The 27980-nt window shown below is 37.2% G+C and overlaps 1 protein-coding gene across 3 annotated transcripts in view; it reads left to right on the top strand.

The window, feature by feature from the left end:
* The first annotated feature begins 3163 nt into the window (after nt 1–3163).
* Nucleotides 3164–27980, top strand: part of CFH (complement factor H) — a 34399-nt gene continuing 9582 nt past the window's right edge. For all 3 annotated transcript variants that reach the window (XM_075156559.1, XM_075156560.1, XM_075156558.1), the window contains exons 1-14: nt 3164–3616; nt 7529–7714; nt 9532–9637; nt 10985–11061; nt 12860–13054; nt 15325–15495; nt 17611–17790; nt 19343–19543; nt 20780–20959; nt 22596–22772; nt 23869–24048; nt 24181–24354; nt 25698–25880; nt 27234–27416. In XM_075156559.1, coding sequence (XP_075012660.1) covers nt 3556–3616; nt 7529–7714; nt 9532–9637; nt 10985–11061; nt 12860–13054; nt 15325–15495; nt 17611–17790; nt 19343–19543; nt 20780–20959; nt 22596–22772; nt 23869–24048; nt 24181–24354; nt 25698–25880; nt 27234–27416 — 2254 coding nt within the window. In that variant the 5' untranslated portion in view covers nt 3164–3555. The remainder of the gene's footprint in view (nt 3617–7528; nt 7715–9531; nt 9638–10984; nt 11062–12859; nt 13055–15324; nt 15496–17610; nt 17791–19342; nt 19544–20779; nt 20960–22595; nt 22773–23868; nt 24049–24180; nt 24355–25697; nt 25881–27233; nt 27417–27980) is intronic.

Genomic DNA, 27980 nt, shown 5'->3' with positions numbered 1-27980 from the left:
TACACATTAAGCACCCACATCTCCTACAGAAGGTATGTGTGAGAGGGGACTGTGTGGGTGGGTAGGTGCATAACTTTGTGTGCATGGTTAGAACTTGGGGGATTAGCGAAGAATGGTTGTTTAGAAATTTGTTAGGTGTTTATTAGCATTTTGTCTATTAACAGAGTCTTATCTGTTGTATTGCTGATACTGAACTTGAATGTATAGTTCATTGATTGCCAGTTAATTATGTGCTATTAATAAATCAATAAGACAGTTTGATTGTCATTTGGTTTAAACTAAGTGAATTGTGCAGTTTTTCCCTGTCACACCATTAGGTTGTAATTGTAGATATTATGTGGTGTGTAATGTCATTGTGAGTTAGAGAAGTTGTCTGCCAGGGGCACGAGAGACAACTGTTGACAATGAAAAGATAATCTCACTATTAATATAGTGGGATAGGACCCTTTCATGAAGATCTTTGGGCAAAACAGTGACTGGTTCTAGATTTTTGCAGGCTCTAATGATCATTAAACTCAAGTGTGACAGCAAGCATGCTGTTAGAACATGCTGAAATTATACTGGTCAGAGATGCTATTCCAGCAATGACTAACTAAGCTCCTATTACTAGTCATCACTAGTTCCCTACTGGAAGACACTGGCTTCCTCGGGTCTGTGAGGCTTCCACACACTGTTCCCAAAGTTATTCAAGGTTTGAACAAACACTCTGAATTTTTATGTTAAGCCCCCACATTGAGTAGGGAATGAATAAAGTCTTGAGTAACTTGAGTAACCTTATGACTGACTCTACTTTGTGCAGGAGTTTTGGACAAGATAACTTCCTGAGGTCCCTTTCAATCTGAACTTTCCTATGGTCCTATATGTTGACATGCAGTTTTGCTAGTACAGGGAATATGTGGTGATATTTTGGCTGTATGGCTGTGCCCACAGCAGTATTTGAGTGCAGTCATACCAGTTCTCAAAGCAATAGCTCTTCCATAGGTAAAATCCAGCTGCCTTTGGTTGCTTGACGACTTATATGTTTCTGCCTTTCTTATTAATAGGAGGTAAGGGTCCTCTAGAAATTACTTTTTCTGCCTGCCTTAGAGGTCCATGGTTTGCCTATGCACTCTGTGTTGTTAGAGGCTGGAGATGACGAAGGAACTCAGACATGGTTAAAGACATTAGTTTTGAATCAACTGACAGCCCATGGAAGAAGTGAGGAAGGGAAGAAAGATTAAGTTCCTGATTTTATTTCTGTTTGGTTAGGGTAAGTTTAATCAATGACTTAAACACAAGATTGGAAAAGACCGAGTCTGGTCTCTTGCTTTGTGATCAAAGATGGTTTCTTTGTATAGGCCTACATTATGCCTATACAAAGATTACTTCAAAGCCTCACTACTTGAGTGAGTCTCCTAATTTTCAGCTTAAATTTATTAGTAGGAGGTTCATACCTATCTGCTCATGTGTGCTGATGTTATCTTTCAGTTTAAATAGTTTTGAGATTGCCTGTATTCATAGAGAGCAGTCAGGAAATTTATCGTAAATTTTCAATTCAGTTCCACCTTTGGTTCAGCTGTAGCTGAAAGTATCTTTGACTGTGTTTCAAGCCTGTAACAATTTGGCAAGTGGTTTAATAACCCAAAAGCAGTTTGATAAAACCTGAACCACTTTGAGCTTCATGACATCAGAAGATACAATACTTAAAATTGGAGAAATTATAGAACCCACGCCTGCAGCATGGATTTTTACAGCTAATTGGTTTGAGCCGCTGTCTCTGGGTTGGAATCTGAGTGCTTCCTAGCACCCTGCCTCAATGTTTTTCCCACTCTCTGAGCTTCCCGCAGGGGTTAAGGAATTGGAAAGCAGCAATGTCACTGCTACATCTGAAAAGCAGTTAGTACCGCTGCTGTGATAGGGAAGGTTAAGTTCCTCACCACTGCAAGGAAACTAGCTTTTGCACCCAGCAGCCCACAGGTACAGAAGCATGTAAATGCATGCATGTACAGTAATGCAGTAAGATTGGTGCAGAGAAGACAAGTGGGCCTGTCTTGGTGCAGTTAGAGCACTGCTGTCTGCAGCAGCGCATGTTTCTTTACCACAGAACAAAAGGAATTAAAGATTTGGTCAGTGAAGTTCTGTGAGGAGCTGTTTCTTAGAATTCAACTTAGGCAGGTGCAAAAAATATCTTTCTACTGATCAGGTATGCACCAGTAACTGCAAAATGAATGCAGACCGATCATCACAGGGTCATGGAGCAGAATGAGAGTTCATTCTCCACATATGAGTCACTTGGCAAGAGAAAGGGGGAGGGAAAGGAAGAGATGTTATGCTGTCTGGAAGATTTCTTGTAGGTGAAACAGCTGAATGCCAGTTTTCACTAAGAACATTCCTTAGAATTGGTAACTGAAAACACAGCCCAGGTTTAAAAAAAAAAAAAAAAAAAAAAAAATTAATTCCAGCTGCATTTTGAAAAGAAAAAAGTTTTAACTGCTTTGGTTTGAGATCCCTTCTCTAAACACACTCTTTTTTTGTCTTGTATCAGTATGCTAACTAAGCCAGTGATTTTGAGGGTATGTTATGTGGTCTTTTGGGAGCACACAGAAGACTGATCTCCGTGTCAGTCAGACATCACCACTATGGGGTATCTGGTGTGTGGCTGTTTTGTGTCCGTCTCCTGAGAGCACTTTGTATTCTTACATGTTTTTCCCTAATTCTCAGTATCAAATAATTCTCTTCATATGATCCGCATTTCCACTGGAGTGCACTTCTTATAAAGCCAAAACATTTAATGAAAATATTAATAAGACTGTTGCTTACATGAATCCATGAGGAGTTCCTCTGTTAGCCCAGTTTGCCATATAGTTCTTCTTTTAGCACAATCTTTATTATTTTTCTTTGGATAGTTCATTATCCACATTACAATTCATTCACATCTTCTCCATCTTATAATTTCTCATGTGATACTGAAACAAGTGCTTCAACATCGCCTAGGTTTGTTTAATCAAATATTTGATCAAGTACATTTCCTTTGCTCTGGGTAGTTGGTTATCTTATACAAGAACCAGTGGGTTAGTAAGTCACTTTATTTCTGTCTGCTTTTTATTTCAATTGTTTTCAACATAGGTCTTGAATTATATGTGTGTAGTAGAGAAGTTCATTTTTAGTTTTTAACTAAGCATATAAGATACAAGGTATCACAAAATAATTTATTTGTACAATTTCTTTTGGATACTAAAAGAAATTAGTTTATCTGAGTATAGAAGGGATTAATATGAAAAAAATGAGGTATGATGTAAAAACAAGCAGATCGCAGGGAAGGACTATGTCAACCAAAATTGCCAGACATTTATTTATTTATTCATTTAGCAAAGTTTGGAGAGGAAAAAAAAAAAAGAAACACTTGTGTGTTGCAAGAGGATTAGGGGAAGTGACTGCTGAAATCAGAGTATAAATGCTTTGCAAGGTCAGTCCCTGCAGCAGTTAGTGAGTAAAATAGGAGTGGAAATAACACAAAGTAATAAAAAAAGTAGACTGCAGTACTAAATGTGTTTGCTGAGTTTCTGAATCTCTAGGATGTCATTCCTGGGCTATACAGCTCTGCTCTTATGTTGGATGTATTGTACTGCAGAAAGAGGTAAGCTTTAATGTGGGGGGAAAAAAAAACAAAAACAAAACCAAACCGCTTTCTTAAAGTGTGTGTGAGGATGATTACTAAAACAATATGTAAATAAAATGTTTGCATTTTAGCCTTAAATTTTAGTGAACTTCTGACAACAATAATTGAGATTTCTTCTGGTGGTATTTAGCACCTTTAGTATTTAGTATCCTGTCATTCTAGTATTATTTCACCTATTTATTTGGATAACTACTGCTGTTTGTTATTAATTATGTTTGTTAATTATTCTAACATCTAAACCTGTAAAAAGCTGGTATTTCTAAAATAGAAAATATTCAATAAATGTGCATTTCTTTCTTTCTGGAATAATCTGTGCGATAACCTGGGAAAGAGGAATGATTACTAAATTGACTGAAATGCTTACAAAATAACTGTTGAATGACAGGCTGTTTTTAATCCATTAACTGAGATAAATGTATACAGGTATGCTTTCATACATGTTTAAAGAGGTAGCTAGTATTCTGGGTATCTTTTCAGGAGCCTCTGGTATTTTCTGCTTCCCTGTTTGATTTATTTTGTTTAATATATGTTTAGTAATTTAATTCTTTTGCTTTCTGTCTGGGTTTCTTTACATAAACTGTTGCAGAAAGGATGCTATGTGTTTTTGATGTAGTGTGTCTTTGCTCAGTTCAGGTTGTTCTTAATTTTTGGTAAACATTATAAAGACCTTATTAATCAAAACAATCATCTGATGGATTTTACTTTGATAAACCAGGTCATTGATTGTATTATCTTTTTTTATATATACGTATAATAAATACTGCTCCAAATCAACTAATGAAGTCTAATTTGTTTGCAAAGTAGTCCAGAAAAGTCCTGGAATTTGAAAAGAGAGTTTGCCTGATTTGCACTTCCTTTTCACAATGCTTTCTTTAGATCAGAGAGATTGCAAAGGAATGTGAATGTAGCAATATTTGATTTATCCGGGACAACTATTACCACGGGTCATGCAGGGTTCTTAGTTCAAGCTTCATATTGAAAGTCTGTGTGAGTTGTTCGAGAGCTGGATTTTTGCACAAGGGCTGAAAAATACTTCTACCTGAATTTGTAGTTTGTGCTTGACTTTATGGAGGTTGCTACCAGCATAATGACTGATGTCAAGAAAGCAGCTTGAGCTATTTCTAACTGAGGTAAAGTCACATATAAATACTAAATGACTAATTTCAGCTCTCCTGGTCTCTCACTAAAGGATTTGAAGGTATGCATTTAGTGCATGCTTTCTAATATAAAAATAAAACCCTCCCAATTTTGGTGAGTACACATGGTGAGTGCATGATGTAATTAATATACTCTTGAAGTACATCCTGTCAGCAGATTTATTCTTCTCAAGCTACTAAGAAACTGCATTTTAAAAGAAGAATAATGAGCTGTAGTCAGAAATACATATACATACTGTGACACTTGGTGGTAACACATAGTTTGACATCAGGGCAGGAGTGGTAAAGAACCAGAGAGAGTTGAAATAAAACCCAAAAAGAAACATGTCTTAGTAATGATGAAGAGACTATCGGGAGATTCTTTCATGCGTTTTTGGTTTTTTTTTTTTTTAAATGTCATCAAGGAGCAGGTAAGAGACCCCATTCTGCAGAACAGACAATAAAAATATCAGACAACTCGGAAGTAAGGGAGGAATAGAGCAGAGAAGCTCTCCCTGTACTAAATAGCCTATTTTTTAAATCATAGAATTCGGAGTGTGCTTTCTCAGCTTGCAAATTGAAAGCATTAATTTTAATAAGCTCTTGTAAAAAATATGTAGAATTTGAAAAATTCCTTTTCTTACCATTAGAAAGAACTTTTTTTGGGTAAACTAACAATTTTTAACACATTTGAAAGACAGAACTAGCTAGAAGAATCTTTTTCATTTTGCTTATTCCTGCATTTTGCAAAAACTTTGTTAAAAAGTGAATATATCTTAATCTTGCTAAGAAAAGTATGTCCCTAGTACCTTTTTTGATAGTAGGGTAGTACCCTCTAGTGGGCAGAAGCAATAATTTTTACTCAGATGTAATCACTGGTGGGAGGGAGCATACTTATTAAAGTAGTTGGAAAAAACGTGAACGTGTGAGCATACTCTTCCTTTAGCACTCATTAGTATCATCAAAGCTTGTCTACTTCTTCTGGTTACTTAAGCCAGCCAAAATAAATTTATTACATCTCACAATTAACGTTCTTTTATTTATATTTTCAAAATGCCATAGCTACACTTAAAATTATACTTTTTTTTTTCTCTTGTTTTCTGATTTCTTTTGGGTTTTTTACTGATTTTTTCCAAACAATGTTCTAAAATTATGCCTCTAATTTAGTAGGTATTCCACTGACTGAAATAAAAACAGTGTGTGTTCAAGGGTATGTCTTTGTACAACTAAAGTAAAATTCACTTTCCATACTTTGATGTGGAAGAATGAGTATTTAATCTGTTCACTTTGTATTAGAAATCACAGCTACTTAATCTGTGGTTGTGACCTCCACAGTTTAGGTTAGCAAGCCATAACTCCACATCCCTCGCATGAGGAAAGATCCTAAATATTTTTCCTGTAGTCCCACTTTCAGGCAGCACCTGGACAATCTGTAGGAAAGCTTCAGTGAGAGTATTGCTGCTTTCTCAAACCTGTAGCCTTGCAATTAAACTGGCGAGGGGACTTTTGTGCCAGCTCTCTACTGAATAACTTATCTACTTACCGAGAAATTTCCTTCCCTAGTGGACATTTCTTCTCCCATTTATTTTCTATGCAGAGGTTTCATTTCTTTTCCAAGGCTTCATTTCTCAGAGGTTGTTTTATTTATTCTTGATGAATTCTTATCTTTCATGTTCAGATGTAAAACAGACTTCATTGCATCTAATTAGCTAGACTGTCCAAACTCTGTAACTCTGGGTAAAGCTTCAACCTTTAAAATAAGTACATTTCAGTCACCCAAGCACAGAGAATTAGTCACTGAAATTAGGTCAATTATTATAAACAACAACAAGTGTTTCTTAACAAAGATCATTTAGTCTTTCATTAACAGCTTCTCAACCTTTGTTTCTTTCCCCTTTCAGTCTGATTTTTGTCATTCTCAAACTGTTGAGGAACTTCTTCATAAAATTAATTCAGGCTCATTTCTTGTAATTCAAATGGACTTGGCTGTACATTTCATGGACACTGGAGAAGGCCCAGGAAGAAGCTTTTGGGGAAGCACAGTATAATATTGAGCTAATGAGAAATACCGGACTGTAACACCATCCACCCCCCAAATTGAATCAAAATGCTTCAAAGCTAACAAAGGTCAAAGTGAATCCCCAGAATTAATTACATCTTGTAATAAGTAACTTGTCATAAGAAGTAACCTCATGGACAGGAGGAAAAAAGTTTTGGAATATCAGGTGATCTCAGCCTGGAGAGAAAGTTTAGGCAGTGTAAAGGTGAGGGGAGATTTGACAGAGCTTGATGTCAGTAAGGATGGTGGTGGCTGCAGAAGAAAATAGTTTGAAAGGAAACTCGTACCGAGTGCACAGAGTTGTTCTCTGTGGTAATGGAAGGACAGGCATGGAGGAGCTCCTGCAGATGGAAGGGTGAGAAATGGCTGTGGTTAGAACTGGGGCACTAGTCTTGTCTCAGTCTTTGTAACTAAAATCTATTTCATGAATTATGACTGTCCTGTATGATTTCTCGGCACTTGCTTGACTATTCTTAAGTCCTTTTAAATGTCTATTCATACTCCTACAAAATGTGGATTCTTGGCAGTTTCCTATTTTGTGATGATTAAGTAGAAACCATATGCTTGTTTGATCACAAATGTCTCCAGAATTTCTTGCTACATTTTCTATTGTAAAATTATTTTGGCATTGTAGCTTGTGCTTCAGTCACCAATATTTTTATTTACAATTTTTAGCTTGTAAAGAACCTCCTCCTAGGAGGGTTAAAGAAGTGCCTACTGAAAGATGGGACAAACCTCCCTATCCACATGGTACTCAAGTAACATACAGATGTCGGCCTGGATATATAAAACTTGGACGAATTGTGTTTGAGTGTGCTGATGGAGCATGGAAGCAACACCTCCCAGGGGCAGAATGCAGAAGTAAGTATTTATGCAAAATATGTGCAAACATTTCACCTGACAGATCACATTCCTTGCCAGTGATGTCAATGTGAAATTGCCATTGTATCTTTACCTGTAATGTACTTATTTCAGCATCCTTTAAAATATCATCCTAAAAAGTATGTATGCATAAGGAAACATTTTTTTAAGTTCCTTTTCTCGAGATCAAAGGATTATTATTTTTTTTCTTTACAGAACAAGATCTTACTCTAGGCCAGCCTTATTAACCCAATTTATGTTAAGTTATTAAGTTAAGTTATTAAGTTATTGCGAGCTTGCTTCCAAAATTTTAGAAAAAGTCTGATGCAGATGAAATTTACAGTCTAAGCAGAATAAAGCACTAACCTAGCTTCTGAATGTGAGTCAAGAGACAGTATTGTCTTCTTTTCAGTTTATTCAACTAGTTCTATGAAAGATTTAATTTCTTGGAAGTGCGAAGTTATTTTTCCCGGCCTTCTTTTTTAATCTGTGAAGGAAAATTCGTGATTAGGATGAGAGCTGCTATTTATTATCTCTAGTATACTGTGTTAAGAGTTTAGAACTATCTCGCACCTCATACAGAATTCATTAGTGAAGAAATTGAAGTTTATTATGAGTTTTTAACACAAAGAAAGTTTAGACACAAGAGCTTTTTTTCTTACATATTTAACATACAAAATTTTTACTAGTAGAATGTGAATGTTTGGTTTGATAATACAAAATTAAGTCCCATCTCTCAGCGATGAATACAAATCATTAGTAAAAATGAATTAATAAAGTTGTTACTAGTGCCTTTTACACTTTTTATTAGTCACCTTCTCAGTTTTTATATGTATTTGTATAACTATTCAGTGAACACGGCTCTTTGAAATTGTACAAAACTTGGTGTTACTTTTTAGTAACATATTTTAGTAAATACTGCCACCCAGTGAATATATACTGACACTGGCAAGGTGCAGGTGGAAGGAGAAAAGGGATGGTCTGCCACAGGTTAAGTGAGCATATTCCCTTTTCAGGATAGACCACACTAGACAGCAAAATTGATCATGAGATTGTCCATTTTCTCTGAATCACACTGGAGTAGGCTTAGGGCCTGCTTAAACACCTCTTCCTTGGCAAAACCAAGGATGTTGATACGCTCCAAGAGATGAAATTGCCTAGGTCAACAGGGACCAGGAAAGATTTCTTCTGAGGCAGCCTAATAGGTTTTAGCTATGCAGTTTATTTTGCAGTCCATATTATAACATCAACAGTGGAGGAATGAGAGGGATAGTGCGTTCATCTTTGCAATTCTTTTGGGAATCCAGGGCAAATAGTTAGGGCCAGACCACAAGAAAAGTCCTATGGGGAACTTTGAGCAGAAAGGACTGAGGACCATAAGACTCCTGTGGCCTTAGATCATCCCTCTTTACTCAGCACAATCCCCATCAGATTGAGGAAATTTCATTTCCAATCAGGGATGGAATCTGTAGTGGAAGCTTTGGGTCAGTTTATGTCACAAGTTGTATGAAAAGCTGAAGTTACATTCTGCCATTAAATTTGTCATAAAACTTAAGATCAGCCCAGCCTTTTTAAAGGAATAAAAACTGCTCATTTGTTATTTAATTTTTTTTAAAAAATCAGCAGATCCTTATTCCAATATGTTCTCATTGAAGGTGGTGATTAAAAAAGAAGGGGTTAATCAAGCTAACGCTGAGCATTTTTTATTTTTTGAAAGGCCCATACTTGCTACTAATTACTAGAAAAGTGCTATCCTTAACACTTTCACATTCCTATGTATGGTGTAAGTAATTTCTTTTTTCTTCTTTTTTTGACAGATAAGCCCTGTGGACATCCTGGAGATACTGAGTTTGGTACCTTTGAACTTACCAGTGGAAGTGAATTTGTATTTGGTGCCAGAGTTGAGTACAGATGTAATGATGGGTAATACTTATTTAATTCAATATACGGGAGTTAACATAAGGTGTTAATGTTAAAAGAAGTGTCAGTTATAGATTTGTTGTCTGTAATGCAGCTGCAAATTACTAATATTTAATGCTTGGTTATTGTTTAATTTCCATTTCTGCAATTACAGTAATACTAAAGATAACTCTTTCTCATGTCTGGTGCTATTGGAGTAACTGAACTCATGCACCTGAAGCTGTCATCCAAAGTGTCTAAAATGTGTAAGGCTGTAGCTAACTTGAAATCATGGCTGACTGAGTAGAAAACAAAAACAGTGTCTGTCTGTAAAGCTGCCTCATGACTCCACCAGCCAGCCAGTTCAGATGGAAATGCATCTTTGTATGCTGGAATCAGTGCTCTCAGTAGGCAGTCATGGTGCAGTTATGTTAGCGAAGTCATTAGGCCATACAACAGAGTCTCCTATTCAGAACCACAACTCATCACTCCTGTTTAAATAATTTTTGTGCATTATGAAGTAAAATGTATTGTAAAAAATGTTTGAAGGAAGACATTTCTGGTAGACTCACTAACATGTCTTCACTGACTGTTTGGAAGAAATTCTTCTCTCTTCCTCCTCTATTCATCTCCTCCAATGAAAACTGCAGCAAGGCAAATATATAGTATTGTGTTTAGTTAAGTACGCTTATGATTGGATTCTTTCCTTTTGAAATGCAAATCAGCTATAAACATGGTACAGTGGTTTAGCCATGCTTTTGCAGTCTCTGTATTGCTGGAATCTAGTCTAAGTTCCACAAAAATAGTTCCAAAATCCGTATTCTCCTTAATCCCTTAAATTCAGATGGTTCTTCACGGTCATTTCAGGCTAGCTGTACTTCCTCTGACTACATTTCAGACAAAGCTGAAACCATGGCGTTGTGACCATGTTGCCCTCAAACCTAAGATGATAGTAGTTCATCAAAGCATGAGATACGTATGGTTTGATTAAGTCCTATTTTGATGCTGTCACATGGCTTTCAGTCATACTGGAGCACAGGCAACAAGAGTTTTACTCTGCTTGCTATTGATTGTGTAAATTACCCCTAGGTTATTTGTTATGTAGCCAAAGCTTGCTATCTCTGTAATGAAGAAACCAACTTACCAATTACTTCCTACTTTCTGATTTTTTTCATATTTTTTGCCATATGCAATTAAAAGAAACAAAATAGGGAAGAGCCAGGGCAAAAAACTACTTGGTTTTGTCATGTTTCGGTTAGTCTGTGCTAGAACATATGAAACCTACTTCCTTTGCTTCAAAAACAGCAGCACTGTTGTTTCTGTCACATAAGGAGACCGTATTTTAGCATTGTTTACTTTTTGTTTGGTAAGATACCGAATGCTCAGCCAAAGAAATTACCGTGAGTGTCAGGCAGATGGATGGAGCAATGACATCCCTCACTGTGAAGGTAAATGGAGTTTGACATTTAATTCTTTATCAAACTGTCTTTTTATCTTCTGATACTATCTAGAACGAGCCTGTGATCTCTCTACTAGTATTAATTCACATATGTTTAAATTCAAATTATGCAGCAGCAAAACTCTTACAATGACTGCTCAGCTATTTTAGTCCAATAAGCACACAAGCTTTTATTGAAAAGCATTCACAAAACGGAGTCTTGTCACCCCCAGACTGCCTTAAAGCTCTGCTTCACCTAACGGCCCTGATACAGTAGGTGTCTCCAAAACATGGTTACAAAAGACAGCTGGGATGAGGTATTTCAGAAGTATGTAAAAGCATGTGTGTTTTTAGGTAGTTTCCTCCTCCACCCTTGTGAATATCCTAGCCATTACGATTGTGTTATAAGTTCTTCTCCCTATTAGCATACTGTGGAAGAACTTCAGTAAGTAAGAATGAGAGCAAGAGAGACCCAGACCTCAAGACTTAATAGATTGGATGGCTCAAATGATACTTCCCTGATTTTGGAAACCTTTTCACCAGTTTCAAACCTGTATGATTATGAAAATAAGCTTCCTTTCTTCCCAAAGATCTTTTTAACTGGTCTGTTTTAACATATGTGTGCAGTGGTGAAATTTCTGTTTAGGTTAAGCATCTAATGTCAGGAAAGGGTCTCTAAGAAAAGAATCACAAATAAAAGTAGATATCTTTCTCTTGTCTAGAGTTTGTTGTCTGTGTTTTGACATTTCCTTGGTCTCAGATATTTCACATTGAGTTTACTGGATTTTGAGTGTCCTCAATTTTAGGCATACAGGTCTCTATCTGCACAGTATAGAGCAATGGTTTCCAACATTTTTTCACATGTCACCAAGATACTGCAATTTCAAAGTCATCATAAGTTTTTTCTTTCATGATTGAGGAATTTTCATTAGGCTGAAATATGATCGTCTATGAAAGGAAGTATTTGTATAATGACCTAATTGTGAGGAACCTAGATGATAGAATGTGAGCTCATAGAAAAGGCAGATGGCTTATAAGATGGAGAATGTTGTCAGAGAGAAGTGGGAGCTACAGTAGGCAAAACACCAGCCACTTTTGTACGTGGTCAGTGATACCTATGTGAACATTTAAGAATGAGCTTTGATAGTCATTTCCCCTTGATAAGAAATATCTGGTGACATATATTAATTCTTCCTTTTTATGCAGTTACAAAGTTAGGAAATACAAGAGGTCTAAATTCATGGCTGACATTGTGTTTGTTTACTTTAGTAATATAATTGTTCTGATATCCTTAATTAGGATATTTAGTTAGTAACTGAACTGTTGTAGTCAGTCTATAACACAGCACTTTTCCAGATATTTGTCTATAGCAAATTCAGTTTGGCATAGCTCTAAAGTAAATTAACCTATTTTGAGAAAGTTTAATAGCCCTATGTGTCAGTCAAGACCCATCTAACCATCCATAGAATTCATAGGGTCAGAGGATAGTTTAGATTGGGTGAGACCACAGGAGGTCATCTAGTTCAGCAGGTGCTCTGTCTTTAGCCTTCAAGGGCAGAGAAGAGGATGATGAGAGCCGGTCTACAAGCTTCCTCCTATGTCAGTCTGTCTTTTTGCTTAGGATTTTGTATTATATCTGTTGCAAATGGTATCTGAACATATAACAAGAGTGCGTATTTTTAAAATGTGTAAGGAAATTACAGTGAGTTTTCTGTATTTTAACTTTTTTGTGTGTCAATTTATTTTACAGAATAGACCTCAAAATGGCTGGGTTTTTTCCTTTTGTTTTGTTTTGGTTTGTTTTCCAGTGGCAAAGTGTTTACCTGTACAAGCACCAGAAAATGGAAGAATAATTATGACTGGTGGATTTGAGCTAGGCCAAGAATATTCCTTTGGCCAGGTTGTAAATTTTGAATGTAATGCAAAATACAGGCTTGTTGGATCTGAAGAAATAATTTGCTCTTCTAATGGAAAATGGAATAGCGATGTGCCTCAGTGCCAAGGTAAAAAGGACACTATTTTTTATCTGTAACTAAGAAGCTTTATTCTCAGAGACTTCTAAGGACTGGTTACTATACAGGAAACTACAAAGCTTTCACTTTATTCCACAGCAATTAAGCATAGTTTCTTTGTAAACAATCTCCATTGCATATATGCAGAAGAAGTAGGATAAGAAAGAGAAATCAGAGAATGTTGGATGCTAATAGAGTCATAATGGACCATCTGTTTGTTCCACATTTTCACTACAAGCTGTATCCTTTGCCAGGCTGCAGTCAATTTCTTTAAAACTAGCTTTGGTATGTCTACATAAGATTCAATCACTTCAGTGTTGATTTAACCAAAGTAATTACAAACAATTTTAAATCTATGTGATCCAATTTTAAAAAACAGGTATGATTTTAGTTCATTCATGTTCTTAGGATATATAAAATACGAAGAAATCATGATGGATTTTTCTTTCTTCAGACTAATGTGTTTTGACAAGTTAGAAGGTTAATTCATGTTTAGTTTTTACAGAACCACAGAATCACAGAATAGGTCAGGTTGGAAGGGACCTCTGAAGGTCCCTCAAAGCAGTCAGCTAGGGCAAGTTGCTCAAGACCATGTCCAGTCGGCCTTTGAATATCTCCAAGGATGGAGACTCCACAGCCTCTCTGGGTAATCCATTTCAGTGTTTGACCACTCTTACGTAAAAATGTCTTTTTCTTATGTTTAAGTGGTATTTCCTGTATTTCAGTTTGTGCCCATTGCTTCTCACCTTGGCACTGAGTGCCAATGAGAAGGGTCTGGCTCCATCATCTTTACTTCTGCTGCCCCACCACAGTCTGAAATTTATACATATACACATTAGTAAGATCCTTCCTCCCCCCCGCAAGCCTTCTTTTCTCTAGACTCTCTAAGCCTCTCTTTATCTGTCAGTTTTTCCAATTCCTTAATTATCTTCATGTCCCCTCACTGGACCTGCTCCAGTGTGTCCACATCTTTCCTGTATTGGGGAGCTAGACCTGGACACAGCACTCCAGATTTGGTCTGACAAGTGCTGAGTAGAGGGGAAGGATCACCTCTCTTGACCTGCTGGCAACACTCTTACCAACAGAGCCCAGGACACTGTTTTCTTTGTTTGCTGCAAAAGCACATTGCTGGCCCCTGTTCAACTTGTCCATCAGGACTGCCAAGTTTTTTTCTGCAAAACTACTTTTCAACCAGTCGACTGCCCCCTGCCCCTCCCACAGCTTGTACTGGTGGATTGGATTATTCCTCCCATTTTGCAAATAGAGATTGTATGGGATTGGATTGTCAGTGTGTAAGAATGAATCTCAGGAAGCTTATGGTAACAATCACTGTTAAATATTCAGTCCATCAAATTTCTTAGGTTATTTATATGTTATCTGACCGGGAAGTATGCATTTAGAAGAGCAGAGTACATATGTCAGGATGCCAGATACATGTATGGTTTTTTTCACAATTTCAGTGCTGCATTTTGCTGCTTTGAAAGCCCCATATATATATATTATGATTTGAACAGCATAAAGTGGGATTAAACACATGTGCTTGTAACATTTGCAGAATATAGTGAATTTTATTAAACAATGACAGTTTCACTGAACTTATATTTCATCCTAAATACAAAGTAAATCCAGCAAAGGAATCCAAGAGAACTCTGTGGTGTCCTGCTCTGTGGCCTAGGAAACAAAGCCTTGAATGTTTTCGGCTTTATGAATGCAGGTTTTGGAAACTGCAAGATCTCAGTGGTTTTATTGGGTTTGGCAAGGAGCTGGGGATGCTAAGGTTCTTTTATAGATAGTAAAGCATTCTAGTGTCAGTTTTCCAGATAGTTTAATTCTTTTTTCCTGATGATGCCATAATTTAACTAACTGTCTACTGGCTATGAGAGAGCTTTAGGTTTGCTGGAAATTACAAGGAAATGAAATTATCTGAAAAATGGAAAATCCTAGATTTCAGCTAGCCTAGCTGCTTATTTTAGAATGTCCTCTGCCTTATATACTGATTCTGAGATCCATTAAAATGCAAAGCAAAGTCCTGAAATCTGTCTCATGAACCAGTTTGCTATTGATGCTGTGCTACACCACACTTTCTACCTGGCATCCACAATCAGGTCATTGAAGAATTCTCAAATAAGTTTCAAATAGTTTCCAAATGCAAATGTTTTTGTGAAATGAAAAGAAAACCCTGAATTTTATTCCAATAGGCATTTATTCTCAGCAAATAAAAATAAACAAAAATATATGGATTTTGTCTTTCTCAATTTCAGAGATTATCTGTGATGTGCCAAAAATTCTGCACGGATATGTACATTCTCCAAAGGGCTCTTACAAGGAATCTGAACAACTACAGTTTGCCTGTGATAAAGGATACAGATACGGTGAAAGAGCAGATGTACAATGTACTGAATCAGGATGGAATCCAACCCCCTATTGCATTGGTTAGCCTTGCCTAAAGTCATTTTGCACATTCGTTGTGTTTGGAAGTAATTTCAGAGATCAGTAATGACAAAAGTTATTCATAACAAAAGAAATCCATCCACATCTGACCAATATCCTATGAAGATCTGGAAGGATTAAGTGTTAAAGGGACCAAACAACTGGATAAGAGTTTTCCATTTACAGCAGTAGCAAAAACAGTTAATTCAGTCTTTTGTTACTTGAGTGTAGTTAAATAGGTCCACGAAGCAACAATTGCTCCAGTATACTTCATAAATGAGATTGATGCTAAAATACTTCACGCAGCATTAGTAGCTGTTGTTATTTTATTCTTTTTTTATATGATTCTGAATTAGTGGGGAGAACACAGGAAAAAGATTTATACGTAAAGCTGAAAACAATAGTACTTTCTACATAGCCATTATGTCAAGAATTGTGTACAACATAGATTTGAAGTTTGCTAACCCTAAGAACCATGGACACGAAGTGATGTGTAAACAGAGACCGAAGTAACATGGTGTGCATGAATCCTGCCACTGTCCGTGACCCTTAGTCTAGGATGAAGACAGCAATTTGTTTAATATCATCAGAACTGTAATTGCACAACTACATTATCCATGGTGTTCAAACTTCTCATCAGAAATTGTCTGAGAATCTCTACAAATTAATATATTTACAATGCTGAAAGTCCCTCTTGCTTTCTAACTCCCAAATGCCTTCTGAGCACTTAAGATGACAAATCCATGATTTCTGAGGCTAGTCCTGTTTGACATCAGCCCTCTGGGTCATAGATTTTACTTTAGTTTCATTCAACTAGAGCACTTAAAGACTTTAATTAAATCTCCAAATCCCGCAAAGAGAAATATGCATGTTATGTCCCAGTTTAAATAGTTTGATGTAAATTTTAGGGAAATCATTAGTGCCTTGAATTGTCTTAAAGAAATTGCCAAACACTTGAAACTGGAAAAAAACGTTGGCAACAGAACAACATTGTAGGATGTCATGTACCACCCACCTTCCTGGGACCTCTTCCAGAAAGACTCATTTAGAAATAAGGAGTAGTCAGTCTTAGTGCCCACTCAGTTCTTGACTTTTCTGCTTCAAGATTAGTAATGATACTAATTAATATGCATTGCCTACGTTTTAGCAACATACTGCTTTTGAGAAGTGCCAAACAAAACATTCTTCCAGACACTTGATACACTGGGCTCTGATACTTGGGCCATATTGGGATAGTGGTTCTTAATCCTACTTGACTTACTACTGAACCTAGATGATTCAGCAGTACATGCATACAACTGATTCGCCCACCTTCACTCCACAGCAAGATGAACCTGTAGTTACCTTATAGTCATAGAATCATAGAATCATTAAGGTTGGAAAAGACCTCTAAGATCATCAAGTCCAACCATGAACTCAACATCACCATGCCCACTAAACCATAATCATCCCCTCCCAGCCCTGACTGTGTTGGTGATATTTTCTAAATTGGAAGTAGAATACAAAAAAACCCAAAAGACAGGCTCCAGTTTATAAATAATACGTTTGCCTGGCTTCTCCGAGCATGAAGATATCATGAGCTTTTTAGAATAGCATTCTTGTCGTTTCTCAGTTGTTGAAATACTTCCAGTGCAGTGCAAGACCCTAATCTTAATCACACAGCCTTTGAATGATCAGTTCTTAGTTAAATATAGTTATTTCTCCATTTAGGACCTGCCAGTGAACCTGATCTCCTTTGGGACAGTGTCCATAAACCAGATCAGGAGAGCTGTGAGTGAGCCCAGCATAGGTCATTTTGAGCTCCAGCTGTGCAATGACCTACTGGAAAAGATCAGTCAAATTCAGTTTGATCACCTCTAGTTCTTGCTCCAACCATTCTCTTTGCAATTAAGTTTTAATCTTCTAATTAGCATGACATCAGTGATAGCTGTCACTCTCCTCTTACAGAACCGTACATTTCTAAGAGTGGGAGAGAAATGTAACCTTTTCTTTGCCCTAAGAAACATCTTTTTAACAATTTTATGCAGTTATTGTCAATATGGTGTGAAAATAAGAACTTACACATAAATATAAACATATTCTTCAAATTAGCATCCAATTTTTCTCTTTTTATTTAGAAATTGTATGCTCTCCTCCAAGAATTCCCAATGGGAACTTCAGACCTCAAGAAGACAACTACATAGCAGGTGATATAATCACAATACAATGTAATCCTGGATATAGTTTCAAAACATTGACTGGCAAAAACACAGCTGAATGCACCAAGAATGGCTGGGTGCCTGATCCAGGTTGTGTCCGTAAGTAGCTCTCATGAATGAAGACACAATATGTAGAGTTGTTGGAAATATCTCAGTGAAAAAGAGGTCAAGAGAAAAACTTAAGAAGCATGAGAAATGAGAGTTGCTTATTCACTGTGTTTCTTCGTGATGTAAAGCTTAATTTGACGGTTTAGAAAAATCAGCTATAAAAACAATGGTATAATCTACATTTACATTATGTTTATAAACACAGGTATTTTCTATTACTGTATATGTGAAAGGATGTATTAAAAAGTGCTATAGTCAGCTTCCTGTCAGGAAGGTTTGTGTCCACCTGAGGAGTAGCATGCCAGTCAAGATAAGAGGATATAATGAGTGTTAAAGTATTCAAACCAAAAGAAAACATGGGTAATGGTTGGAAGGTATCTTTCATTGTAGTTATCACAGCTTTAGATTTTTACTTGCAGTTATATGTTGGTATATTATGAACAATCAGAGTTTAATTCTACCTGTTATAACCTGTCAAATAACAAAACAACATATTCTTGTTTGTTTATGACTTCTTTCTTGTCTTAAACTTCCCATATCTAAAATGATAGTTTTGCCCAGTAGGCACAGCATTTACAAATAAATAAATATATTAGCAATTAATTTCATAATCTAGCACTCTCTGATCTTTGGTCACTGAAAATAAAAGAAAAACTTAGAAAACGGGATGTGAGAGAAACCCTGATGAAATCAGTCTTGTAAATGAACCTTTGGATGATTTGAACTATTCCAAAAAAGTGCACTGTTAGTATCTGGATTAATCTCTTCTCTATGTAGGTGTGGATTCTAAAATTCAGGTATCATTCTGAGACCACCTCACTCATTATTGAATGGTCTGTCCAGTGGGTGATCTCCCCTGCCCCTGCGTGTAGGCTCTGGGTCAGAGCACTTCAAGAAGAACCTACCTGCCATGGCCAAATAGGACACCCTGGGTAAACTTGAATGAAAGCTTCTGGGAATCTCCTCCTTCTATCCTTGATTTGTCCCTGAAAAGGATCAGTTCTTCTGAGGAACTGAGAGAACAAAAGAAAAACACTATAGTTTTAAAATAAAAATGAGAAGAGCTAGGAAGACCTTTTGGTGCAGAATCTGAAAAGTTACAAATGAAAATGGTGACAGGAGTCATCTCAATTTTAAGAGTCCACAGTTCAGTGTCTATATCTGAGCTAGTGGTCTGGGCTCCCATCATGGTCAGTATAGTAAAGTTAGTCAAGACATTCTACAAAAACAGTGTCATCTCACCATAGAATAAATACTTACATTTGATCTCATGAATCAGCCTTTGGAATCCACTGAGAATATTGGCCGGATTTCTTGTTGGTTGCAATAGAAATGGAGGGAACCGACATAGATATAGGTAATGACAAAAACACCAGAAGCAGAGTGCAGTTGTCCCTGCACTCCTTACGATCTGCCAAGGTGTGCAGTCCTGATTCTGTCAGTTTCAGAAAACACTCAGATGATGAAGCTGAATTTGAATTAAGTGTCCTGAGCTTTTTGTCATGCATGTGTTGATATTGTTGCTGTTAAATTCTATTTCAAGAGAAACCGTGTGACTACCCAGCTATAGAAAATGGCAAGTTAAGTGACAGACTGGAGTACTACAAAAACTATTACTTTCCAATGAGGTTTGGGCAGCATGCTGATTACCACTGCAATAATGGTTATTCAACCCCAAGTGGAGCATACTGGGTTCAAATGGTCTGTTCTGAAAGGGGCTGGTCTCCAGAGCCAAAATGCCTCAGTAAGTACATTTCCACTATATGCTCAATTCTGTTATAATTATCAAAGGTCTGTGCAGCAGAAATTGTGCTGATGGAGCACAAGATGGAACAAAGAACAGTTTGTTAAAATAGAACTGCTTTAGTTGACTCCTGGAACTGCACCCAGACTGTCATTCTATCTGCAGAGCTCAAACTGTCAGCTGGTAAGGCTGAAATGATGTTTTTGGATTTTGGAGATTCTTTACGCCTGAAACTATCCATGAGATTAAGAAACACATAAGAAATATTTCTCTTCTCTGGCTTCTGGGTCACGTGCGTGCATCTACTTTCATCTGCACACACAGCTGCACATACAGAGAGTTTCTACTCTATGTAAATTTATTCTTCCTTCCGTGGCTTGGGCACTTTGTCTAGAGGTTCCTCTCTGAGATCCATTGCCTGGTCCCTTTGGATAACATTTGGAGCTGAGAAGGTGGCATACTCTTGCAATAAGCTGAAAGCGAGCATGGCATCAGCAAGATGACTTAATGATTGAACTATAGAAAATAGATTTAAAGCAGCAAGCTGAGGCCTCCTCTCCTAACAGACATCTTCAGTCACAGTTAAGTTCCTACCTACTGGTAGGGCTTGGAAGTGGATTACAAAAGGTTGATCTTTCCCTGTTGCCCTCAGTGGATTGGTGTTCAGTGCAGGAAATCAGTGGAGTCTTGCCCGGAGGAAAGGACCAGTTACTCAAGTAACACAGCTATAGCATTCCTTCAGCCATCTTCCTTGTGTCTGGGCTCCTGGGGGCACAGTATGCTGTAGAGCCAGCATGCTTAGCTGTTCCTAAAATCTCTAGAGCTGGTTTGAGAGGCTGATACATTTGCACAGAGATGATATAATCTCCTGGAGGCAAATGCTGAAAATCATGCAGGGCAGACATCAACATTTTAGAGACGTAGCAGACCAAACCAGAGCTGGTATACATGACACTAGGTGCACTGAAGTTAGCCAACCTTGCTTATGAACACTAGACCACTTCTTAGTGCTTTATATAGTGACTTGCCTTCCTGTTCATGTGATTCGTTAATGTTAGGGCAGTGAAACAAAACATGCTTTTATTCAGGTTTGAATACGAATGTCTTTTTGGGATAGAAGGATACAGAAAGGTGCTAGGAGGCCCTTTTTTAGTAACTGTCTTCCTAAGAATTAATTTACCTCAGTCCTTCCTGTACATATTACTGTGGTTAAATGTATTTACCTTCCTTCTTTAGAAAAATGTCACGTCAGACAGCTGGAAAATGGTTATTACTCACAGAGCCAGAAGAATGTTTACACGGAAGGTGAAAGAGTTAAATATGTCTGCAACGATGACTATCATACTGAACATGAAGATGGGGAAGTCACATGCACAAAGGATGACTGGTCACCTCCTCCAAGATGTATCCGTAAAAGTGAGTGTGCTTGTATTTTGTTGAGATTTCTAGCTAAAACCAGTAAATCCATCATCACATCACCTACATCATTAATCCATTACCACTGCTTAGTAACTAAGTCTAGGTGCTCTACAACTGAAACACAATGCTGTGATTCTCTCAACTGGCTCATGCAGCTCTCACATCCCTGTATGCTGCTGAGGTCAGTCATTACACAAACATGCAGAATGTAACCCTGTAAAACATCCACATGTGGCTCATTCAGATCTCCTAGAATGTAAGCTCTGGGATGGGAGTCATAATCCCTTTGTCTTCAGTAGTGAAATCTTGTTATAACATAGCTGTGCAGTAATATAATAAATAATAATCATTCCCCTTGTGCAGCCTATCTGTGATTTCTTGTCTCCTTTCAGACTCTCACTATGCCACCTGATCCCTGTTTCTCTTGCTTCCTCTCCAGTTGGCATCATACTGGAAGCAGGGAGGAATAGAAAGTTACCTCTCCTAACTCCGTTTCCAGCTTTTGTTCCTGACTTGCACCAAGCCTGAAATTACTAGAATGTCTCAGAGGAACTTTAAATACTTTAGATAACGATTTCATGTGGACAAAAGAAAGAATTAAACTTAACTTTTCTTAGATTGTAAAAATATTTTTTTGAGGAAACAATTCCACCCTGACAGAGACACTGACCATAGAATGTTTTGGACCGCCACCACTGAGATTTTGACATAGCCATGAGCAAACAAAATAAAATTTTATGATTCCTAGTGTTAGGCAATCATGGGCGTTACTGGTAGATACACCAAAAAATTTGATGTGAAATTTAAACTTTTGAAGCTATTGCACAAAAGTATCATTAACTCTGCTCCCAACATTCAAATACATCCTCTAGTGTTCCTCAAAGTCTTTTTTTTTTTTGGTATCTTTATTTACTTGACTCTCTAATGCACAAATATTGCTATTTGTTGTAGTGTTAATTTCTTAAAATGAAGAAAATCCTTCACAGAATAATTTATTAGTAAAGAATTTAGCATACTTTAGAAGTTTTCTTTCAGAATACAAGACCATAACATCCAACCAAGACAACTGGTTTCCATCCATTTAGACTGGCTTAAACAATGTATTCCAAGTGATGTGAAATCAGTTACAACATTGGGTCTGTCTGCACTAGTGTTTTAGTGTGCAAGAAGGGGTCCTTTGGTACAAATTTGCTTTAGTCCTGCAGTATGTGCACTCTGAATGATTTCTATTTGGTAGAACTGAGGTGGTACCTGCATACCATGGTGATCTCTGGCATGCCCCCCTTGCAATATGGACAGAAGGTCCTCTTTATGCAGTGCATGCCCAACATGAATTTCATTTCTAGTGAAGACCAGATGTGGACAGACAATTTTGGAAGCTTACAGGATTGCTGCAAATCAAACCCCTCTCCATCCCTGTTTGTGCTGCATGAGTTTGTAACTGTGAACTTTGACTTTTCACTTTCCAGTTGTCCCCCAGGAAGAGAGCTCAATGCAAAAGCAAAAATTCATGTGCTTTTAAAAATATTCTAAATCCTACTACTGTGTTTCATTTGTCCTCCTTCTTCTGTGTATTATAAGCATGTAGTTTAACAGTGTTTTACTTGGAAGAAATTCTGTCTATCTCTTTCAGAAAAATGCCAGAATATCAATTTTGACAATGGTTATTTCACCTTGGGAAAGAAAACATTTCATTTACAGGAGAAGGTCATCTATAGTTGTCGTACTGGCTTTGTAACTCCAGAAGGACAAGAAACAGGAGTGATACAGTGTCAAGAGGATGGCTGGACTCCAGCTCCAAAGTGCATCAGTGAGTAGCATAAAGGCTTCAGAACTCCCTGTCGTTGTCACTGGCGCAGACATGATGTCCTATGTACTCAGATTTTTGACATCTAGATTAGTAGAGTTTTCTTACTGGGCAGAGGGAGACTCAAATAGAGGACTGATCGTCCAGAGATTAACCTTTCTGGGGCTCCAAAAAATAGAGAAAGAAAACGTAAAGGAAGTGAGTAAGGTGTGAAAATATCTATTGTCTTCTAGGTGAGCTATCTTTTTGGACCCCTAGCACGAAATAGATGGTAATCACTGACCTCTCCAGTGATTCTTACCTGATACAAGGTACATATGCCTAAATTTACTCCCAATTCTCCTGCCTTTCACACTTGTGAGGGACGATTTATGAAGAAATGCCTGTGAACCAAGAGATTCTGGCAAGAACTTTCTTTAAATGTGACCCAACTAGAGAAAAATGGGATTCATTGTTTGGAAGGATGTTATCACTATGCACAAAAAGCACTATGCATATGTCTGCTCTGGTGTTAAAAAGTACATTTGTGACAAGTACCAGAGTGCTTTTTCCTGAAAATACCTCCATACTGTTGTTGCCTTTTTCCTTTTAGAAGTTCCTTCCTCTCCTGATCAGGGGTGTAGGACAGTAAAAGAAGAGACTTAATCTTCCAGTATTATGACACCAAGGCTCGTAATATTGACCAGCTTTAGCTGGTATTTTATCTTGTCCTTTTATTTCAGACTGCCTTTACCTAGGATTTTGCGGCTTTTTTTCTGACCCCCTCACAAATGACAATGGGGAACTGGAGTACAAACTGTTTGCTGTGACACCAATAATAATATGTAGTACAAGGAAAGGAATTGAATCTAAGGAAGAAATATTTATGCTAGATATTACTTTTATACACGTATTTCTGAAGATTAATGCAATAGATATTATGTAAATATGCTACATATGAAATTCTACATATATATACTGGCAATGCAGAATTTTTAGTGTTTCAAATATACTGAGTAGTTCAGTAGACTAGCACACACTGAAGCACCTACAGAAATGATGGTTCCAAAGGACAGTGTTTCTGGATCACAAAGTGCACTAACTTTGTTTTATTCTACAGAATCATGTAAAACACCTCATTTGGACATTTTGAATTACCACGCAAATAAAACTATGTTCATGCCTGAAGACACAATTGAGTATGCATGTTTGGAGGGATATCAAACTGCAGATAATATGCCAACTGGTACCGCAAGGTGTGGCATAAATGGTGAATGGAGTCCAACGCCCGAGTGCCTTGGTGAATATTGTTATGTATATACCTTGTGAAGCTTTTTTCTTTAAGACTTTCTTTGGTTTTGTTCTAATCATTAGTATTTTATGTACTTTATGTAGGGTGTACACTGCATGTTAATATATTTTGTCTTTGTAGCCATAGAATGTGAAATGCTGACATTGCCCAATGGAGATTTTTCTCCTAAAGAGGGTAAATACCGCAATGGAGATGTTGTGAAATTTACCTGTGCAAACAACTACGTGAGAGTGGGACCTGCCTCTACTCAATGCTATTACTTTGGATGGTTTCCATCACCACCAGTGTGTAAAGGTAATTCTTCTCTTAACTTTACTGTAGTAGGAAATATGAAAATGACTGGGCCCTGAGGATTTCCGCGGACACCTTCTATAAGCCAGTCTTGCTCCCAAGAACAATTATCCCATCTTCGTCTCTAAAAGGGCAGGAACTGGTCCTCTTCAATTCATTTCATAGTGTTTTGCTATTTTATGTGAAAGATTCTGAACAGCTGAACTTTCAGTATTGAACTTTCTGTTAGCTTTAGTTATGCCAATTGGAGTTCTGCAATAACTGAAAGTGAGGTGGAAAGTGGCTTGTGCAAAATTTCACTCAGGTTATTGACTGTAATGTATGAAAAATTATTTACAATTCAAAAAGGCATAAATATTGTGCAATATGGCAGCCAGGAGTGATTAATTTGAGTAATGTCCTCTCTTACTGTATCCTAAATGTCCTAAGTTTTGTCACTGCCTAATGTTGATACCCATCAGATATTGTATCCTATGTTCCTTTTTCTGATCACATGATATTGAAGAAAAAAAACTGTTTTGGAGGTGACACAGAGCTGGACCCAAGCCAAAGAAACTCAGTGAAGGGTTTTCCCTGTGAAATTGCTCGGCTTCATCCGGTAGGATGATCAAACTCATGCAGAAGGGAAGATATATGCCCCTATTCTTCTCATCCTCTTTAAGACAGAGCACAACTTAGTGGCATCTGAAAAGAGTTTATTTTGCTGGTGCTATGCCCTTTCATGAGGCAGCTTGAGAGGATGAAGGTATCGCATATTTCCCATCTGCCTTCCTTCCCACTCAATCAATTTCCTTGTTGTCTTCCATGCTCTCATCCTTCTTTTTCCTGACTCTCTTTTGCATTTAAAAACAAGTATATTTCATATAGTTGGCTCTTTAGCTCAGGAACATTTTAAGCTCCCTTAACAGGAGTTCCATTCACTCCATCAGAAGTGAGTTCCTTTAATATGCAGTACATATCACTTGCTGGGTGATTTTTATAACATAGGTTATTATTACTTGCAGAATTTTCACTTTTTTTTTTTTTAAAGAATACTGAAGTTGTCATCCATGTAACACTTTTTTTCTCTTAAAACTGGGTTGGTTTTATCAACCACTTCATTTATCATAGCAGGAAATTGATAGTGCATGGAATAGAGTAGAGTGAGCCAGGGTCACGCATATCTCTGATCTCCAGCCCAACACAAATCCAGATATTCAAAGTCATAAATCAATGACCTGTTTAACCTATTCTACTGATTTTTCTTAGCTTTAAACAACAAATTCTATTTATTTTGTGTTGCACTTAACATATAACTGTGCTAAAAGTACTAAGTTCAGAGCATAAATTTGGTCTCTTGATTTCAGTGAATGCCAGAGGCTGTGGACCTCCACCTGAGATTACCAATGGAAGTATTGCTGGTGGCTCTATGGAACGGTATCGGCATGGGGACAGAAAGCAATATGAATGCAACATCGAATTTAAATTGGTTGGATCAAAGGAAGTAGAATGTGTGGATGGACAATGGTCATCTCCTCCCTCTTGCATTGGTAATCTGTATAACCTTACTTGTGAGAAGTATATAATTCACTGTAGGCTAATACTTCACAGATATTTTCACAATTAAAATTACATATTTGCGGGTATAACATGTTACGTTCAAAATTATGTTATGGATGAAAAGTAAACATACACTATATTTAAAGCCAAAACTTTATTAGTGGTATAATTGAAATCTTAAGAGTCCAATCAAAGAATTTTTGTACAGTTTTTTATAGTTCTGATATTGAAATGGTGAATAGTTCTACAGTCAATTCTCCTGCCTAAGCAAAAGCATCCACTTTCTGTACACATCATTAGGTAGTGTACCTCAAACATCACAGTATGAATGTCAATGACAGGAGTTAAAAAGTACTTGTGCAAAACCACTATTTGTTTCTTAAGACAGTGTCTCAGAATTGAAGTAGAATGGAATATTCAAGCTGAAAATACAGAAAATAATTCAGGGCGTTCTTATGGGGCAAGATGATCTAACAGCAGAACCAATAAATGATGGTTTTTTATGGACTGGTTTACTCTGTTCCTATACATATACATTCTGACATGTCTTCCATGGGCAACACTGATGATTTAAAAACCAGTACAGCATGGAGCTTGCATCTTTTCAGTCCTTGATCCAGTGAGAATAGTTTCAGTGCACAGGCTTGAAAGAGGAGTGGTCCAAACTTGAGTGCAGGGTTGCTCAAATTCAATTTTTGAGTTTATCATGGGTCTTCCCCCTCCTACTTTAAGAGCAGGCTCTATGCCCTTATTCCCCTTACCTGCCTTTTTCCTCCTTCAAAAAAAACTACTCACACACTGCACGCATCTGTGCAAGCCATTACCCTTTGCTGTCACTACCACTGCAAGAGTGACAGCCCAAGAGTGTCACACAGAGGTGACAGCACTGCAGCCCTCTAAGTGATGTTACAGTGGTTTTCAGTTCTTGTAATAATACTGATTGAAAGTACACATTACAAATGTGTAGGTGTATAATCAAATATAATTTTGACTGATCAGAATCAGGGATCCAGGTGAGTTGGATTAATTGAAGGTTTTCTTACACTTTAGGGTTTATGTACCAATGAAAAACAGTTTGGGAAATTAATGTTAGTTGAAACTACTTCTGGAGCATGCTGTGGAGTTATCACAGTGGTGGAAAAGGAAGGGAAAAGACAGGAGAGGGATTTAGTAAACTGACTAAAACTTATACATACTCCAGCTGTGTTGAATTTTAGTTGTTACAATTAATGGGAGTAGGTTTGACTCACCAAATGCAAATACAGTTATTTTTATTTAAGTTCTTTCAGCTATTCATATATGACTCCAATGTTATTGTGGAGTACTTCTGCTCTTTTCAACAGAAGACAAAATGCCATGTGGATCACCTTCCTCTATTCCGAATGTTGTTCTTCATCAGGAAGACCAGACCCATTTTTCACATGGTGATGAAGTAATTTATAGATGTAAACAAGGCTCTGGCAATTCTAAGGAAATGAAAACAAAATGTCTTAATGGAGAATGGAAGACTTTACCCCTTTGTGCCGGTAATCTATTTCCATGATATTTCCATAATATTTCAAGGACTTCAGCAATCACTATGTAGCCAGAGATACTATAGTTTAATGCAAGTCAACTAAATTTTTTTTATTTACTCCTCTTTTAAATGTGAACATGTCCTTCATCCTGGAAAGACTCTGCACCTACAGCTTTGTAAGCGCTCTGAATAGGTTTGGGGCAGGAAACGGACACTTGCACAGTGGGTAAAATCAAGTATGGGGGTACATCTTCGGTGTACAGTGGCTTTTACCCATTTTCCAGTGTTCCTCCCTGGTAACAACCCTTTAGAAGCCTTGGGACATACCTGCAATAAAGTAGCGTACCTGTTGCATTAATTACTTGTAGTTTTATGTCCTTATACACTACTTTGCTTTTTTAAAAATCCTACTGGGAATTAAAAAAAATATAATAATAATATTAGTAGCCACAATGTGCTAGGCTTATCCCATCCTCACCAATTTTATGTGGATTAGTCCTTTTCATTTCTGATCAGTAGTTTTCTCTTTTTTCTCATCTTCCCATTTAGTTTTGCAGTGCATAAATTGAATGAA

Source organism: Calonectris borealis, chromosome 8 (assembly GCF_964195595.1).
Source record: "Calonectris borealis chromosome 8, bCalBor7.hap1.2, whole genome shotgun sequence".
NCBI lineage: Eukaryota > Metazoa > Chordata > Aves > Procellariiformes > Procellariidae > Calonectris > Calonectris borealis.
This window is presented reverse-complemented; position numbering and strand designations above follow the sequence as displayed.